Raw genomic sequence first — 18,538 nt, 5'->3', positions numbered from 1 at the left:
GCCCAAGATTCGTACTGTTGGAGAAGTTACTTGAAGGATGGAGTCTGGAACTTAGTCAACAAAGCTACCAAGGAAAGGACTGCTCAAGCATATCTTAGTAATAGAGTTAGTGATTATGGAATCCATCAATCCCATAATCAAATTTGAGAAGTCTTGATGGTGTCCGGATCAACCACGTTTAGTAAGATTGTGAACAAGTGGAACCTGCAATCATTGGTCTCATGAACTACCAAGAAGCTGTGATTCATACCAATGAGATGTTAGATTTATTGGTCAAGAGTGAAAACAAGATTCAAACTCGAGTCAAGATTGGATTGAATTCAAAGATGCTTCAAGATTTCCACCGGTTGTGTTCTATACACCTAAAGAATTAGGTAGACTAGGAATGTTATCAATGGGTCATATCTTGATTCCTGCATCTGACTTACGTTGGTCAAAACAAACCGATACTGGAATCACCCATTTTAGAAGTGGAATGAGTCCTGAAGAAGATCAGTTAATTCCCAGCTTGTATCGTTATATTCAACCTTGGTCATCTGAATTTGAAGATCCATCACGAGTGTGGAACAAATATGCTATGAAACGTACAGAAGCAAATTCACAAAATCAAAGATTGACTTTAGAAGATCTTGAAGATAGTTGGGATTGAGGGATTCCAAGGATCAATACACTCTTTCAAAAAGATCAACATCCATTGGCCTATCATAAAGGATGTGTCGAAATACAATCAAGACAAGGTAAAGGTGAATGCAGTTTTTATGAATGTAGTTGTGACAAGTGTTGTTTTGGATATGTTTCATTTTCACTTTTTCTCGTCTGTGATTGGATATTATGAGATCACCCCAACTCGACTAAGATGTACATCAATCCCAATGAATTTCTGTCTCATCGTTATTGATATATGTGCACTTATTTTTGTTTGCCCCCTTTCTTTTTTTCTCTCTTTCCCATCTTTCGGAAAGAGAGTGAGTTATTTCATACCTTTCACATTACGTAGAATTACTAACGTTATAATACCACTAGAATCCGCTTAGATCACTATTCGAGCACATTGCTCATTAAACCCTTTTCATTTCTCTCTTTAACAATTTCCTCCATTAACTAGGTACCTATCTCTTGAATCTTTTTCTTCACTTTTTCACTTATACCTAACTACAAACGTGTTATTCACTTTTCATTTCTTTTTCTTCTTATTTATCCTCCATTAACTAGGTTAGTACCAAGGTCTGCATACCTTTGGTTTGGAGAAGAGTGCTCACGTACGCACTGCTGTTATCAGGTCAACCGTCTTCTTAGACATTTACAGGATGGAGAGTTAGAACTTATTGGAAACAATATCAATTATTAAAACATAATCCATTGTGGTGGAATAATCAAAGACATGATGTCAAATTTTGGCGATTGAAGGCGATTGCAGCTTTAGGTGGTGTGGAAGGGATAAGTCTTTGATCAAGAATCAGAAGCCTTACAAGAGGAAACTATCCATCCTCGAAAGGGTTATAAGATGAATAGTTCTTGTGGGGATATTCTCCTCTTTAGTGCTTACAAGTGGAACATCACCAGAACTTCATTGTTGACGGACTATAGGGATATACTGGATGGAACTACGAGTCAAAAGTATTGGCTTGATGTACAATGTCACTGGGGTGATTTTGATTCTCATGATATTGAGAGATACACTTGATTGAAATTCTGTAAGTTTCATATTCTGAATTGGTCAAAAGAAGAGGATTCATCATATTAATGAGTTTGCTTCTGATGTGTTTATATAGTGGATTACTCTCAAGATAACACGTCAAAGGCTAACAAGCCCGTGCCGAAGGGACATGGGTCAAGTGTCTTTTCTTTAGTCGGAGCAGCAGGCTCATAATTTGTTGTTGATGCGATTTGTGTTGATGGATCTAGAGCTGTTGTCTCAGCCACTTTGTTTGAATCTACCAGCTCCGGCTCTTGAACAGATTTGTTAGGTGTTGCAGCTGCCTCGGCGTGTTGTTTAGTCAGAGATTGTAACAAATGATAATACTCCTGCCAAAAATGAACAATGTGGTACACCAATGGAGTGAGAAAGATTATCATCAAATTGATGTGATCGAAAAATGAAGCCAACCCATTCCTGTCTTTCAGTTATCCCGTCAACATAGCCACAAATCACACTTTTGGAATCTGCGACTTTCTCTGGTTCAAATTGTTGCATTTCTGATTTGATTAACTTGAACATCTTCAAACTGATTGCGTGCATCCTGCGCTTTCCGCTCAGCCTAAGAATGAGGAATTGTACATAAAAAATGGATAAGTGAAAGAGTTTATCTGGATATCCACTCATTCTAGAATTGAAAGTTTCATCAATGGCGCACCTCAACTTATTCTACCAATGAATGTTTGAGCCCAGTCGATTGTTTGTTGGCTGCATATTGCTTAGCTTTATCATGATTCATCTGTACTTTTTTCAGATTACTAAGACTAGCTTGCTACTTCTCCCAAATTTTGATCCGACTACTGAATATTGATCACACACTGTTCATCAATCGACTACAGGCCTCCACTGTTGCTTTGATACCTTCCAACTCTTGTTTACTTTGCTCTTTTGACCAAGCATAACATTGTTGATGTAAAGCTGCTAATCTATCCAACACATTCCGAATCGGCTAAGATAAATCACAAGTCAAATTCAACAATGCTTGTGATAATTCTGATAAAGCTTGAGCAGATGAACGCTGCGCCTTGGAGGCTGCCGAGAGAGAGCTGTGTAACGTTCTCTAATTGAGCTTCAATAGTATCAAGTGAAGCCATTCTATGATTAAAAAAATCATCGGTCTCACTGAATCGTGGACCTGAGGTATTGGATGATCAACCCGATTGGTTAGACGATTCCGCCTTGCGATGCTTGATCCGTAAAGAAATAATCACACAGTGATCAACGCAGTGAAAGTTGATTTGCTTAGCGAAGTTTACGGCTCACCTCTAAGCTAGAAGAATCACTCTCTAGAGATAGTTTTGAATCCGGATCGCTGATCAACGTCGGGTGATTGGCAGTCTTTTGTAAAAAAAATTAAATGTGACCCTTCAAGTAGCTAGCAATGCATCCTTCTTGAAAGCGACCTATTTTAACCCTTCACGAAACCATATGAGCACATCATTGATATATCTTTGAAATCATTCATGATCAAGGAATCAAGAACAAAATTGTACTCCTCAGGTTTTTATCCGGTATGAGAGGAACGATCACACCAGGATTGTTGCTTGTCAAGGCATCAAACAACCATAAAAAATATCAAAACCGCCTGAGGACTGTGCTTGAGTTTTTGAGGGACCAGGTGCACTAGAAGCAGTGGCCCGATGAATATTGACATCCGCAATCAGACCAGACGGGTTGCTTGCAATTTTATGGAAAAACATTAAAAATTACAGATCAATTGGATTGAGTAAATTGAAGGATTCACCATAGTTTTGACAGTGTAAACTCGTGGATCAAGTTAAACTTCAAAACAGTCCAAGCTTACGTCCAACCCAATACCAGAACTGCTCCGCAACATATAGCGGTATCGGAGCGGTATTGGAGCGGTTTTTACACCGCTATATTGACCACTATACGTAGCGGTGGCTCCGCTCCGCCATCCCAAGGCGAGAAAACCATTAGCGGTCTGACCGCTCCGATATGGGAAGGGTCTGAGGGCACTTCAATATGCCTTTTAGCCCTTATAGCAGCGATATATAGCGGTATCGGAGCGGTAAAATACCTTCCGCTCCGATACCTTGTGATATTTTTTTAAAAAAAAATATCGGTCAAGTATCGGTGATCTCATAGCGGTTACTCCGCTCCGATACCAAAATGGGTTGAAATCCATAGCGTATCGGAGCGGTTCTGGTGTTGTCCAACCCAACACCAACCTGAGATGATTTAAAGATTTGTATGAGTGGGATGAGTCAGCCTTCATGTCCAGCTTTTATCTTCTTGACACACTAACCAAAGGAGTATACAACTGCCTTCTAGGATTAATTGTGGCATGTCTAGACTTTGAAAATTATCATAAGATCTACGTCGTCGAGAGGACCCAGCTTGCCGCGACTAGACTGTTGCAAGAGGTCAAGAGAATTGATTGTCATAAAAGCATGTGTTGTATCAGCAGATTGATGAGTCGGAGGTCGCAAATGTTGAACCCGATTGGGCTGAGATGTTTTCAGGCGGTCCTGTCGGAGGTAATGACATGCTCATTAACTCAGATTTGGTGGACGGTGAAGGTTGCTGATGGGAGGATTCCAACGTAGACATGGATGAGGGCTTGCCAATCGTAGAGCCAGGCTAAACGTTTCGAGAGTTAGAATGGGGATGTGTATGCGTATTCGACATTTCCAAGTCCAAATTGTTTATCAGATGCGAAAGGATTTCATGGCCGGCACATTTTCGAGGCCAAGAGTGATCGTAACAAGACGAGCTGGCCTTCGCACACACAGTACGCTTCGCTAGCAATTTCACTTTGTCTCGGGGAGGTGGAGATTTCTTGGCTCTCTCAAAGAGTTCCTTGAAAACTTCCAGTGTAAACCGAGAACCGGCTGATTGCTTATCAACAGCAGCAGTAAGGTCGTCTAACAATGCATCCATAACCACGTTCGTGAGCGTCAAGGAGTACCTCATCATTTCAAATTGAGGTCCACAAACAACTTGCCAGATTTCGGTCGTGAAGATATGCTCGAAGAGAAGTGACAGGTGCTGTTGTGCATTGTCAGCTATGTCCGCTACGCGAGCTGCCTCGAATAAGCCCTTTGGAAGTGATGTGTAGACCTCTTCTCTTTCACCAAGACCATAACCCTGGGAAGGACAGGGGCAAATTCTTGTGTTCGTCAACATATTTGTGCATCGGAACTATCAGAATGATACCAGAATAGCTTACCATTGTGAAAAAAATAGGCGTGATGTTCTTCACAAACTCGAATGCATTGCCTCGGTAGTGAACATCATTACGCTTCATCAACTTTTCAGCCAAATCAATAATCGGGGCTAGAGAAAGACTTCGCTCTTGACAGTTTAACTTGATAGAAAACATTCTGGACCGTGTATCGGGTTGCATTTGATCTGAGTTGGGCTGTCCTTTGATTCCGGCGACCTAAGCTACGCATAGCTGTAGGGGCATGTTGTGAGTTATATGGGACAGGTTTAATAGTCTACATAATGTTGCCATCACTTCAAGCATAACTGGAGCAATCAGGGGGTTGAGGAAATCTTGTGTGAGGTTGTCCACGCAAAATTCGAGCGTACAAAGACCTTGAGCAATCAAATCCGGGACAGCTTGAAGCGCAATAACCAAGGTTCAAATAAGATGATCGAGGTGAGGTGAAAGTACACTCAACCTGACTGGTACCGTCAAGCAGAGTTCCGCAAAAAGATCTCGCTCTTTGGGATCACTCGTGGCATGAATAAGTTTCTTCAATTTTCCCAGGAGAACTCGCAATAGCAGTAAAACTTCCTTGTAGAGAATCTCAAATCGGCCGCCACGGATTGACCAGAACAGTGCTTGTAAGACTGAATAATACTGGCCTGGCTCATTGCATTGAGAGCCAATCTTAAGGACTCCATGATAAGCTCACTAAGGTGGGGTTGCAATATCAACTCTTTATCTTGAAACAATGTGACAGCCATAACGCACATCTTGGAACGTCGGACCATAACCCAAGATTGTCTGTCTCTCCCAAGCTCATCCAAGTGTTTCATAAGATACCTGAGAGTGATACCAATGAATGTTTTAGTCAATACTCGGTTGGCAAGTAGGTATCGAGGGAAGGCCATGAGATTGGCGTTGTTGCGGAGTTCATTGACAATAGCTTCGATGTTGGGTTTGACAATCTCGGTGAAAAGGATGAGATCGATTTGAGTAAAGATATGGATGTAGGTGTCAGCTATCTCTTTGACCTCCTTCAATTCACGTCGATAATCATATATAGTCAGGCATTGTAGGCCAGCTATCAAGAACCGGCCCAAGAGTGCAGCATCGGGTAGCCGGGCTTCCATCTTTTTCAAACTGTTGACAATAACACTGAAGCTGGTGATGCCAACCCGAATGATGGTACGTCAAAATTGCGAAATCTTTTAGCATATGCACAAGTCGTTTCGAATCCCCACCATTTGTGGAAGCAATTGGTCACACTTGTCCAGGTATATATTTATATAAGATGGAAAGAAAGAGATGGATACCTTTGGATTGTTCTGGCGACGGCTCGACAATAGACATAACACACCCCAGCATTTTGGCCCTTTTGATCATCAGGTCCATATCAGTTCGTTCCCTATCGTTCAGCGATGCCAATGCTCAATCATAATCCGCTATATCCGTCACATCTAGGTTGTCCTTCCGTCTTGTCTGCCGTCTTCAGGAGCGCGTCCTTGGATGTCAAGTTGACCAGTTGCTCCTGATGTCGTGAATTCAAGGTTTCCAACTGACCTTTACGGGTTTCGGCCATTGCCTCTAGTTCTCGGACAAAGCACTCACTTAACCATTTACATATTCAAATAGCTTCTTGTGGTTCGAATCTATGTGAGCCGACATATCAACTAGGTTGAGATCACTTTGCTGGCCATCGCTTGTGTGGTACTCGTAGTAGTAGGATCGTGGAAAACGTTTATGAACTGGATCGCTGCACTGAATTGAATCGAACTGGCTTGAGGTCAGCTTTGGTGTGCTGAACACATTTCGGCGATGGTACTGTATACTAGGTGTGGTAGGCTCTTGAAAGAGGTAACACTAGTTCCTATGAAGATGTGATGATCCAATAAGTGGTTAAGGTACGGTAGAAAGTAAGACCGGTAATCCGTCCCGAGAATATGTCGGGCTGCGATGATAAGTTCGCGACGAAAAGGTGAAGATTCTGGGGGGATGTCCTTCAGCATCCGATTCCTAATTACAATCAGCGGGATATCAGGCGTAAACAGTTGGACGTCTGATGTTTGTGCCCTCAAAACATATGCTATGAATGTCATGATCTAATAAACTAGTTAGTATTGAACAGAATGATGGACCATGAGATTCCGCACCTTGACCTGTGCGACGACCAGATCATTTCAAGGAGTACGTGTCCCGGCTTGAATAATTGCCGGAGCAATACCAACAAACGGACCCTGCGCACGTTTGGCAATGATTTCAAACCATTGTACTTGTAGGCAGTGACAGTAGTCGAAGTATCATCGATTTCAGTCTTGAAGGTAGATACGAATGTGAATGTAGCATCCTGTTCAGTCCCTGCGATGACGTGATTTGAAGTTGATTGAGGGGCAAGTTGCTGTTCTCGAGTTTTTCGAATTTGTACAACCTATCAACAAATCGGGTGCGGTGAAGATGGGAGAAGAAGCTAATCGATCTGGAGCTGCACTGATGAGTAGAGTTAAGAATTGATTGTAATAATTTATCAAATGATGAAGTCGGGATTGGTCAACAGCGAGTGAATGATCGACGAGTTTATTACTGATTCGATTGTCTGTGTTTGAAGTTTGCCGATGTTGACATCTTTTTAGGTCTAGACCTCGGAGAAAGCTGGTGATACAAATTGTCCAGACCTCGATGTGATCCTGCTTTGAATCTTTCTTTCTTGTTGATATTTCTGAGTCAATCAAACTCATCTTGAGTGAAATAATTATGGATAAAAGCTTTCATTAGTTGTCTTGATGATGATGGTGATCTTGAACTGATGACCATTGGATGAGAAATCGTGAGCATCATCTTTTGGAAATCGAGTGAAACATAAAATTGTAGAGGGAACTCGTCTAGCACGGTGAAGATGTTCTTCGTACCCATATCATACCCCCTGAGTGGTTGGACCAAAAAGGGTTTCGAGTTAGTGAACACACCCCAGAAAAGTTAGTTGGGAGGGGCTTACCATTAATTGAATGGTACTCTCAGTAACATTTGAGGGAACCTCCGAGAGATAAAGTCAATGGGTGATTATTGATATACCGAGTAATGAAAGGGGAGGCATTGAGACCATCGACACCCACGTCCCTCAAAAAGTATTGCAACTAGTTTGCTTTGGCTTGCAACTTAACTTGTCTGAAAGGACAGCATCAGTACTAGTAGCATGGTGAAGACGTGGATAATCAATAACAATCGCATGGGCATTTGAGCTGATTTGAGAGCTCACTGCTAGGGACTTAGTGCGGTGAATTGTCTCTACCAAAAACAGAAAAAATACCAGAACTTTCCCTACCTTCACGCCAAGGATTCATCTCGCTGATTGATTATCAAATCCAAATTGTTATAAAAAGTATTCTGAGTCGACAACGAGTCCTCTTTCTAGAATGTTTTGAAGAAACGTTTGAAAATTTGTGGGCTAGGTGATGTTTAAAGCCTGGAATGCGAGTCAGTCAAGGTAAGGTGGCTCAAAATTATCACGCTCAATAAATAGATAATGGTTAAGAGCGTGAAGAGTGAGAGAATGACAGATTAATTTATTTGAAAACGGTCTTTGTTGAGATAATTAAAATGAGGCAGGTTTCTGAATTTTGATAAAATTTCTGCTGATGAATATTTAAGAAAGGGGCTTCCATTGGATAATTGAAATAAGGTAAATTTTCCAACAATGATTATGAATTTTCAGGTGAGAAATAGATTGGTGAGGATTCCGCTGAGCTGGCAAGCAAGTTCCAAGATGACTAGACATCTAAAAATACAAATGGTAATTCATCAATCTTGCTATCTTCTTTCTGATCATTTTCACAGTTTCAATCTCAGTGGTGAAATACACGGCACAGTGGATAATGAGAAAATGATAAACTCACACTTTACTAAAATCACCCAGTCGTTGTCAAATTGAGTCAGCTGTGACCAAAGAGTCTCCCTTATAGAACGGGCTGACAAACCAAGGTTGATGTCACGTAATGCAGAGGACGAGTAACGTAAAAATCCAAATTTCCGTGTGCATAGGTTTGAGCCTTTGGTCAAGAAGTCGAGATATCGTGTCTTGAGCAACACCAAGACGTGCAAATCTGGTTGGGCTCGTAGTGTGAAACCTTTTTCTTCTCGGATGAAGATTCTAATGAGATTGTGCGCGCTCTCAATACATTTAAGCACAGTTTTTGACTGCGTCACTTACCCATCCTTCCAGTATGAATTGACTTGAGGTGAAGGAAATTGTACAATAGGGGCAAGAGGCGAGATCTGTAGTTCGGCTGTCGATCAAAGCAGTCGGTCCATGTAAGTCTTTTGTCATCATCCTCATCATCAGAATGATGAAGGTCTTGAGTTTGTAATTGAACAGAACTGGATCCACACCAGCAAAAGCTTCACTAAACGTTTTGAATTGGAGCAGGATCAAGGAGTCCATGAGGTAAGAGAGTTTCGATTTGGAGGCCGACGGTGACTGCGAAAGGGAAAGCAACAGGGATTATAAAGTTTACAACCGATGCTTCAAGAGCGGCAAGGTTTTGAGTCGTGTAGAGCTGCCGTGCAACGGTAAGGCGGGTAAATTGAAGTCTTACAAGTGCAAAACTCTTTATAAGCTTCATAAGTTCCAAGAGTGATCTGGAAACAATCAGAGACAAAAGTGGATACGTGTTCTTCAGTTGTATGTGGACAAGGAATGTGATACGTATAGAGCATTGACATAATTTAGAGGTTTCCGAAGGTATCAGTAGATGGCATGAGAATGGATGTGGGGAATTGGAAGCATTCAAGCCTTTGGTCACGGGAAAATTGACCTCCTGCCCATCAGTAAATGCAGAATTGAGTTCGCCGTGTCGCCAACAACACTTTTCCTTGGTTCTTGTTTGACTAGAACAATATCTACATCGTGTTGGGAAGTTGAATCCGATCCTCTGGTGGTATGGTGACGCCGATGTTGGAGCTTTGAAACGTCCCGAATGGAAGGTTTCGAGTCAAGGTGTTTTTCTGTGCAATTTATCGACTCATTCAGGTTCAAGATTATGATCAGATAGTTCGGATCCACCTTCATGAGTATGTTCAATAATCAACTTGGGTTCTATGAGGATATTTCTTTGTAGAAGTTGATTCTTTTCTATCTATTAAAGCTGAAAAAGAACTTGAAGCAGGTGAGCTTTTACGTTCAGAATGTGCATTTGTAATGCGTTTGATGGATTGATTTTGATTATTAGATAGATCAAGAGAAAGGAGAAGGAATCGATTCAGGTGTCAATATGGATTACTTTGATGATTTGGGACTGAATTTTATTTGTGATGAAGAAGGTGAGAAAGTCAAAGTGAGATTTGAAGTAGTATTAGGAACAGGGGAACAGGGATTCTGGTCATATCAATCATATGTTCAGTCATCTCAATATGTACCTTGCAAAGGTAAATCGAATTCTATTAAATGCCCGTTTGTAATCTTACCCTAAGATTACATAGGTGTCATCATCTGTAATGGAGCCAGCAAACATGTGTACTTCCAGATGGTAATTATTTTCCTTGTTCTGGACTAGAATGGTTTGTCTTGGTGGAGCAGTTCAGAACTCGACTGTTCCTTATTTGCTCAGAAACACAACTCCTTTGGTCTGAAGCTGGGTGTTGTTCAGCGTTATCCATTGAAGGTGATGAGGATTTGCGAACGAGCTTTGATGAGGCAAGCTATCTTTGCTGAATTCGATGGCTGGCTCAAGTGTATCAACTCATCTCATGACTTTTAGCGGATGAGTTCCTGTCAACTAAAATTTTGGATATGAACCACCCAATTTGGATGAAATTTGCAATCATAGTTTATTTTTAGTGACATTCGGTCCAGTCAAGATTGCAACTGACATGGCAATCGACCCCGCATCCTTCTGATCTCGATAATAACTCAGATCATCTTGAATGTTTCTCCGGAATATCACTTGTTTGTAACTGATCCTAATGTCTTTTTTTCAAAAATCACTTTACTAACAGTCAGATTCATACCTCTAGCAAAAATTGAATTTTTATATTTTGGGACAAGGCAGTTTTGGATACAGACAGGAAAACTTGCGTTAAACGCGATGAAGTCAAAGCAGCTATCATGCTTGTCAAGAAACAGTAAAGTTGAACATCAAGTTACATATTGTTTAATGGGGCTTACAGATTTATTTGAATTATTAATAAACTTGAAAGTGAACAAAGTTATCACAAGGTTTGAATCATCTTGACATAGGTGAACACGGCTGGAAATTTTGTAACAGATCTGATCCTGAAAGTACTCCTATTTTGACGTTTAATCATTTGATTGGTGTAAATCTTGTGCAAGCTTCCTGTATCCGAGATGATTGATCATATAATCCATGTAGCTCTTTGTTATTTTGTTTTGAAGCTGGTGTTTGTAACAATATACATATCCACTTGGATTTATGATGAAGGAAATGTTGTACATGGAAAGATGCAAGTGAGGTATGTATCATCTTGAAGATTGTGCAAACTTAACCCGTCCCTCTCTGTGGTGCGCTCTGGGGGAAGCATCTCGCACAACAGAGAGGGACAGGTTAAGTTTGAAGATTGTGCTACATTTAAACAACAGAAAATCAAATCTTAAACCTGAATATTTATTGTTCCAAACTAGGCGCAAGGGTGATACTTTGGTGATTGCTAATGTGAAATTGTTCATGGATTGAAATCTGATATAGAATCTTCGACTGCTATGTGTGGTTTTCTGCTGGTTTGCTCATCTATCCAAGGCTTTTCATAATTCAAAAGCTTCTCTTTTCTATCTTCTGCTTTTGGTGTGTAAAAATCTTCAATCCAATTGATTATCTTAAACCAGTTGACCTATGGAGTGTGAATGTCAGTACATGTATATCTATTTGGTTACACACCTTTCAAATTAGAAAATTGAGCTGAGCTTACCAAAGCATATCATCCCATTGCCGCTCATCTTGTTGATGACCTCAATCTGGAATTTTTATTGATAACTTTACAATCCAAAACCTCATAGGGAAAACTACATAAAAGAAAATGATTTCATCATTGATAGAGTTCATAATGATTTTGAGCAAGCCTAGTTTACTTCAAACAACATCAACATCACTTCATTGCTTTTGCTTTTGAGTGATTTGTGGATCACTGTCCATCTTGAGAGGATCAAAAGAAGATCAGTAACATTTTCTAGTCAGTGTATAGAATTGAACATCCAACAGTATTGTCTCAATTTTGGTGTTCCCACCGAGCTCAAAGAGTGGCAAGTTGAAGGATTGCTCAACATCTTTGGCAACTTACATGCTAACTATTGGACTCTTGTTCTTGTCTTGAAAGGAGTGAGAAGAGATTGAAGGTTTTACTAGCTGAATTAAACTGAAAGATCAGGTTTGAAGTTGATCAATTCGAGTGCTTCATCACATGCACATTCATCTATGAGTCGGCCAAAATCAATTGGATCTTGTGATGTTGGTCTTGAAGTTCCAGTCAATTCAGCTAGACACCTGCTACTACCTTGTTCAATGTGAGGCGTTCACTTGGACCAGGGTGGATATTATTGACATTGTGATCTTTTGGTACCTGATTGGCGGTTGGTGGGGGCAAAGTTTTACCTGAACTATGAACTTTCAAAACAAGCAAGGATTCAAAACCAGTTAAGTCATTTCTCTTGTTTCTGGTTATCATACCTATTTTGTCATTGTACACAATTGTTGCATAAATGCAACACTACTTGTTTGATTTCAAAATGAAGCCAGGTTGTCATTATTGATTTTCCAAATTTCATGCTTGTTGTTGTTGACTTTGAAGGGTTTATCATCAATAGTCTAAAATAGGTATCCTACCAGCCTTTCAATCAGAGTTTCCAAAGTTTCACTTTTCAATTGGTGGCATTGATCTTCAAGTTTGGGTCTTTGTATTTATAGCAATCAAAGATTTGTGGTGGGTTGAGTTGGGAGGTGTTGTGTGTTGCTGATAGAATGAGGTGAAGGAGAGTTATTGAGACCATTAGTGATCCTGAGGGGTGATGAGGATGTCAGCTGGCTCTGTGAGGCTCTGTGGTCCCGTGCTGAAACTGTTGCTGAAGGTTTTGCTGTTGATTGATCTGCATTTGCATCTCACCATTTTGCTTGAAGATCACTGAGGAGCTAGAAAGTCAGATTTGTGAGAAAAAAATCACATTCTTTAGTCTCTAACCTCTATGAACAAAGAGGCGCCATGAGAATAGCTTACACACTCACGTAATCTGATATTGGCTTGATGTTGATCACCTTAGGTAGTGACTCGGCAATAACAGTCACAGTCTAGACTTTGTATCAACAACGCAAGCCAATTAACTTCGTCCACTTTTGATGTGGATAAGACTTAGAAAGGTTATCAAATAGAGATCGATTACTTTGTGAGCTCTTTGTGAATGACATGTTTGGGTTATATGTACTCCATGGGATCAAGTTTGTTTACCGTAATAAAATTGATTTGAGATGAGAGTTAAGACATAACAAAGTATTGGGACCCATAATATGTTGCAAAGTAGGAAGAAAGTGAACTAAGGTAAGAAGCAGCTGTCATTCTACTATCCTCTTGAGGCTAAGTAAGCTACCTTGTTTAGATCACAACTCAAGTATTGACAACACTTCAAGCGAGAAGATAGAATTTTCTTGGATACATCCTGCACGTTAGACATCTTTCAAAGTTCTTGGGACGGTTTTGTATGTTTCCTTTGCGATAAGTGATTTTCCATAATAAGACAGTATTTGAATTGTTAATTAGTAATCTTCTGTCGTAATATTTGTTTTACTTCTAAAGTGATACTAGACTATCAAAATGTAAATCTTCCTCAGAAATGACAATATCAGGCTCAGATAATAAATAGTAGCATGTATTCTTGAGCAAGATGCTCTTGGTGAATAGGATTTCTAAGGACATTTCTGAAATGGTGACGGTTTATGAATGAATGAGAAGAACAATCACGATGAAGATGAGCTTGGGTTGGGAAATGGATTCAAAGCTTTACAACTGACTTTTCAAGAGAGTTTTCTTGTGTCTAATCTTCCTACAAGGGTCGGAAAAGATATCAACCATACTTGGTGTTTGACTGAAGAGGTGTGAATATCTTCTTTCCAAGATGGCAGAGGTTGAGGCCAGACGCTTATCAACTCCATGGGCTATCATCTTCTCTTTGGAATTCCAAATTGATCTCAATTCATGCTAGCTTTTTGTTTTGTTACATGAGTGACTTGCCAGTCGAGACCAATGAACAAAGATTATGACGATCAGATACATATTTCACCTTTGACCAAAACGGGACGAGACCCGGAGAGAAAAGCAAACTGACCCCGTGACCAGGTGGTAGATTTCATGCTAAGCACTAGGAATTGGTTCACAGACTGCATAAACGTCTCTACCTGCTTGTGTAAGTGTTCATCAATTGGATGCGATGCGGAGAGATTATAATTGTCCATGGAAGAAAGCAAGTGACACTTTGTGGTTCTGACTGCTAGGCGAATTTCCAAGTGAGCTATCCAGCCCATCCATCATCTCATTGATGACCACCGTGCTATAAGCATACAAGGATAAGATTGATTGATTGAGTCAATTACATTTCTCAGCGTAATCAAGGATCTCAAATACTCACAGAACTGGATTGATCTTGGGTGATCATGACCCTGTACAAATGCGCAATTGTGACCAGCCATTTCGATTGAGACAAGTCATGTGATGAATGTATGAAATCAAAGTAGTATATATCATTGTCATTACATTGGTTATCATCTTGTTGTGATGCGACAAAAACATTTTTAAGGATTTCAACAATACAGGAATGAATTGGACTTCACAGTTAATTGGACGGACGCGAAAAAAAACCTTGAAAGACTTGAGAAGAGATTAATCTTACCACTCTGCAGACTTTCTAATTTTGTTAACAGGGAGGCAAAGTGTTCTAGTGCCCAGATCTGAGCAACAATCACAGTACTTGGATTGAGAGACATCAAGGCCGTAATTTGATTCAAGACTGAGGCAATTTCATGCTTGAATTTTGTCTTGATCACATCTGAAGTCATTCCTCCAAAGGTGAGAACTTTGGCTGGGTGGAGTTCTCGGGACCTGACGATAAACCTCAGAAGATAGCCCCAGACCTTGATGCTTGACCGAAGTGGCTGCGTGTTCTATGGAGAGATTGAAGAGATCAAATGAGATGAGTCGAGGCGGTCGTACGTGCAGTATTGATCGATGTAAAGATCAACGACTGGCTTGAACTTTGTGGATTGTCAATCAGAGGCAATTTCTAGGCGAGTCACCCATGCGTTGAATACAAGATCGTCGTATTCTTTGGTTTTGACATTGACGTTTGAAATTCGGCTTCAGAAGCGGCTTAAGTTTGGTGGATGTCTCCTGCAATGATCACGGCTGATCAAGAAGGCGCTCCCACTTGATAAGCTTGGTAAGGACTTCGTTGTGAGTATGCTGGAACGAGCAACGAAATGATCAAACGACAAAAGCATCCCTGAATGGGATCATAAGCTTTCTCAGAGCCGATGTAATGTCTTGAGCAGTTTGTCCCGCCTTGAACGAAGAGTGGACACGGAAATACACTTTGGGTATGGCGCTCTTTTGCTCATACTTGAATAACGCTAGAATGTTCACCTTCGGGGATGAAAGTGTGATTCGTGGAAAAAGAGGCAAGAAAGCGGATGCAGATGGGTTGTCAATGGTGCTTGTCGTGTGATTTCCATGGTTTTTGTCTTGTCTATTTTGGAATGTGAAGAGATGACAGTCCTATGTCGTCGGAAGAAATGTTCAATTTCATCAATTCGCTTCGCGCTGATGAGGAAATGGCAACTTGAGCATCTTTTTTTCGATCATGAAGCTCATATCATGAGATCATGGGCTTACCTGGGTTATAGTTGTTTTTATGAACCATGTGATTGTGCCTCGTAAATTTTGGCTCGTCCGATCCTCGGGAAATCACTCGCTCCAATACAAGTCCGGTCTTTGTCCTCAAGTCAGTCGCGACTTCGATATTTTTGCCAAATGCGCTGGTTCGATGATCCGAGATGAAAATAAGAGGATCGCCCAACCAAAGTTCAAGGTAGATTTCGTTTTTGGCTGCGCCATGCGTAAAAAATAAACAAGTTTGGAAGAGAATGAATTTCACCAGTTAAATGTCTTGTGAGTAATGGATACAAGGTCAAGTCCAAAGAACTCACTGTCATAGGGAAAACCCACATCAGGAGAACCCGATCTTGGAGTCAGTGGGATGTCAATCAACCGTGCAACATTTTCCTTGTGGTTGAAGGTGTGTCAGTGTAAAACGTGCGTAGTTCGATTAAGATGGGCTGATTCTTGGAACCACTCGAGTGTGGACGTTGAGTTTTGCGACTGGTTCCGTGCTAGGTGTTGGCCAGTACCGAGAGACTCTTTGACACAAGAAGCAATGATATCCTTGTGGAAAGTAGGAAAGCGGGCTTCGTTGACAGGCGAAAAGATGCTCATGTGATGATAGGAGACCGGACTTTCCATGATGCCAGAGCCCAAAGTTCCGCCGGATGTGATTGTTGCAAGAGATAGGCCAGATGAGCCTGAGGCCTGTTTCGAGTGAGATCTGAAAACGACAGCACGAACAAAAGGTCTTCTGATAGATGAGGTGCCTGTTCAAAGTTGATAAGACATCATCCCGCTACATTCACCATTTGAGTCCGGTAATGGGTGAGAGAGAGCGTTCATAGGTGGGTGACATAGCTTCTTTGAAATACGCTGTTTCTGACGCCGAGCCAACTTTGTAGAGACCCGGTGCATCTTACAGTTCTATCGGTTTTTCAACCGCGCAAGGGTCGACTGGAACGTATTTGACATGGATCATGACGTGATAAAACGTGGGTCGAGTGCCTGAGCAGGGTTTGAGAGAGTAAGACGTCCGCCAGGGTTTGGAGAGACAAATTCGGTTTGGTTTGAGCTGATTGATTGAGTAGAGCGAGTGCTGGAAGATGAGCTGTTGTGCAAGTCTATTCGGAAAAGATACAACACATTAGTTGGGGCCGGCGGAGTAATTGTGTCGTATCTTTTCCAAATAGACTTGTACTTGATTTGGTTCACTGAGTTTGGATTGATCGTTCGACAAGAAAATTGCATTGTTGGCAGGCAAATCTGGGAGATGAGAGGCCCATGGACAAAACCACGGTCGAGTGAAAGAGTTTGACCTATTCGACTCAGATATACCTGCTTGACTTGCCAAACATAAATTGAATTGCTGACATCCAAGACCTGGAATCGACTGGTTCGAAATCAATTTCAGTAATTGACAATTTGACGGAGGCTCCATAGTCAGGATTTTATTAAGAAAGATGCAGTTGAGAAGGCCTGGAGATTTGCAAAAACGTATTGTGTGTACCTGGGCGTTCTGAGAGCTTTTGACCTAGTTTGACTCATGAATACACCAGAGACGTGGACAGGCACGTCAACATTTGTCTAGCGTACTACGAACAAGGCGCTTGAGCCTTATTTTGCCGTTTGCACATAGGCATGCACTAGATTCTAGCATGCACTTTCAAAATTCCGTCCTAATTCCGTGACAGAATTTTGATTTTTTTTTGGAGCGTCAAAATTCCGTCCCAATTCCGTCACGGGATTTTGATTTTTTGGGTAATCAAAATTCTGCACACAAAAAATCAAAATTCCTTACGGAATTGCACCATTTGTTTGTAGTGTCTGCGCTCGGCCTGAGTCCTTGCTCGGCGGCGTGCGTTTTGCAGGCTGTCAAGTCGTTTCCTGCGATTTTAAGGGATGTGTAAGTATGAAAGGTAAGTACCTTGTAAACTAACTAGGCATCCACTTACAGAGAAACATGGAGTCCTTCCTCCAACTCCAGTAATAAACTTATCTTATCCCTTTTCTCACTCTTCGATTCCTCGATGATATCCAGGTGACGTGCTCTTTGGGCCATCCACTGGCCCTCAAGATATGCAGCGTCTCGGCCAGGGCACCCATCACCCGGTGATATCAGCGTCTTGAGTGTAACTTCAGCCTCTTCAAGACGCTGCCTGGCCTCTGTCTTCTTCCGCCGAAGATGTTTGACTGTCACGAGTTGTGCACTGTCAGCACACTTTGTTTCGATGAGAAGTAGATAATAAGAACAAATGAAATTACATACCGGATTCATGCCGAAGCTGTGCATTAGCATGTGACGACCGCAAATCAATTGCGTTGACCCGGTGTTGTGGGGTGGCATATCTTAGAGGTGCGACAAGAGGATTGAGGCCTGACCACACCCTCTCGGACCCTTCGCCATCAGACAGGCCCCAGCCTGGATTGAGCCGAGGATTCCACAGCAACTGGCATCCCCACCTATGCACATATGCGTGGAACACACTGGTCCCAAATCGGATTCGACCATTTAACTGATCCTGTTGAAATGTTCCACGCTTCAAAAGGGTTTATGAGAATGATTAACAAAAATATGAGTCACCAATCAAGCATATTCGCTCACCTTTTCAATCCCAACTTGCATTGTACACCCAATGTCATACAAGAAACCTACACGTCGAGGAGTAGCACCGTGGTTGCGAGTCAAGTCGAGCATCCACTTGATTAATGAATAGCTGTAGTGCAGCCTTAAATACATTTGTTTTAATTTACATCTTGATATATATTTAAAACATATAATGATCCACTCACTTTTCACCGCTTTG

The 18,538-nt window shown here is 41.3% G+C and overlaps 5 protein-coding genes across 5 annotated transcripts; 3 read left to right on the top strand and 2 right to left on the bottom strand.

Moving 5' to 3' along the window:
- Nucleotides 1-221: 221 nt before the first annotated feature.
- Nucleotides 222-649, top strand: MELLADRAFT_88934 (uncharacterized protein; the record flags this gene model as incomplete). The annotated part of the gene is made up of 2 exons (XM_007404802.1): nt 222-279; nt 327-649. 2 exons carry the CDS (start codon nt 222-224, stop codon nt 647-649), a joined length of 381 nt encoding a protein of 126 aa, XP_007404864.1.
- Nucleotides 650-1,504: 855 nt separating this feature from the next.
- On the top strand, nt 1,505-1,684 carry MELLADRAFT_88933 (uncharacterized protein; the record flags this gene model as incomplete). Its single annotated transcript, XM_007404803.1, has 1 exon — nt 1,505-1,684. The coding sequence occupies one exon, from the start codon at nt 1,505-1,507 to the stop codon at nt 1,682-1,684; it is 180 nt and encodes a 59-aa protein (XP_007404865.1).
- A 98-nt stretch (nt 1,685-1,782) lies between these two features.
- MELLADRAFT_101587 (uncharacterized protein) lies at nt 1,783-2,790 on the bottom strand (the record flags this gene model as incomplete). Its single annotated transcript, XM_007404164.1, has 4 exons — nt 1,783-2,025; nt 2,108-2,258; nt 2,512-2,645; nt 2,752-2,790. The coding sequence occupies 4 exons, from the start codon at nt 2,788-2,790 to the stop codon at nt 1,783-1,785; spliced, it is 567 nt and encodes a 188-aa protein (XP_007404226.1).
- Nucleotides 2,791-4,300: 1,510 nt separating this feature from the next.
- On the bottom strand, nt 4,301-6,004 carry MELLADRAFT_88932 (uncharacterized protein; the record flags this gene model as incomplete). The annotated part of the gene is made up of 5 exons (XM_007404163.1): nt 4,301-4,807; nt 4,890-4,996; nt 5,165-5,284; nt 5,342-5,533; nt 5,584-6,004. 5 exons carry the CDS (start codon nt 6,002-6,004, stop codon nt 4,301-4,303), a joined length of 1,347 nt encoding a protein of 448 aa, XP_007404225.1.
- Nucleotides 6,005-8,336: 2,332 nt separating this feature from the next.
- Nucleotides 8,337-10,989, top strand: MELLADRAFT_101585 (uncharacterized protein; the record flags this gene model as incomplete). The annotated part of the gene is made up of 8 exons (XM_007404804.1): nt 8,337-8,352; nt 9,125-9,176; nt 9,241-9,309; nt 9,352-9,434; nt 9,757-9,848; nt 10,010-10,030; nt 10,094-10,289; nt 10,913-10,989. 8 exons carry the CDS (start codon nt 8,337-8,339, stop codon nt 10,987-10,989), a joined length of 606 nt encoding a protein of 201 aa, XP_007404866.1.
- Between the last annotated feature and the right edge of the window lie 7,549 nt (nt 10,990-18,538).

Source organism: Melampsora larici-populina (genome assembly GCF_000204055.1).
Source record: "Melampsora larici-populina 98AG31 unplaced genomic scaffold MELLAscaffold_2, whole genome shotgun sequence".
Classification (NCBI taxonomy): domain Eukaryota; kingdom Fungi; phylum Basidiomycota; class Pucciniomycetes; order Pucciniales; family Melampsoraceae; genus Melampsora; species Melampsora laricis-populina.
This window is presented reverse-complemented; position numbering and strand designations above follow the sequence as displayed.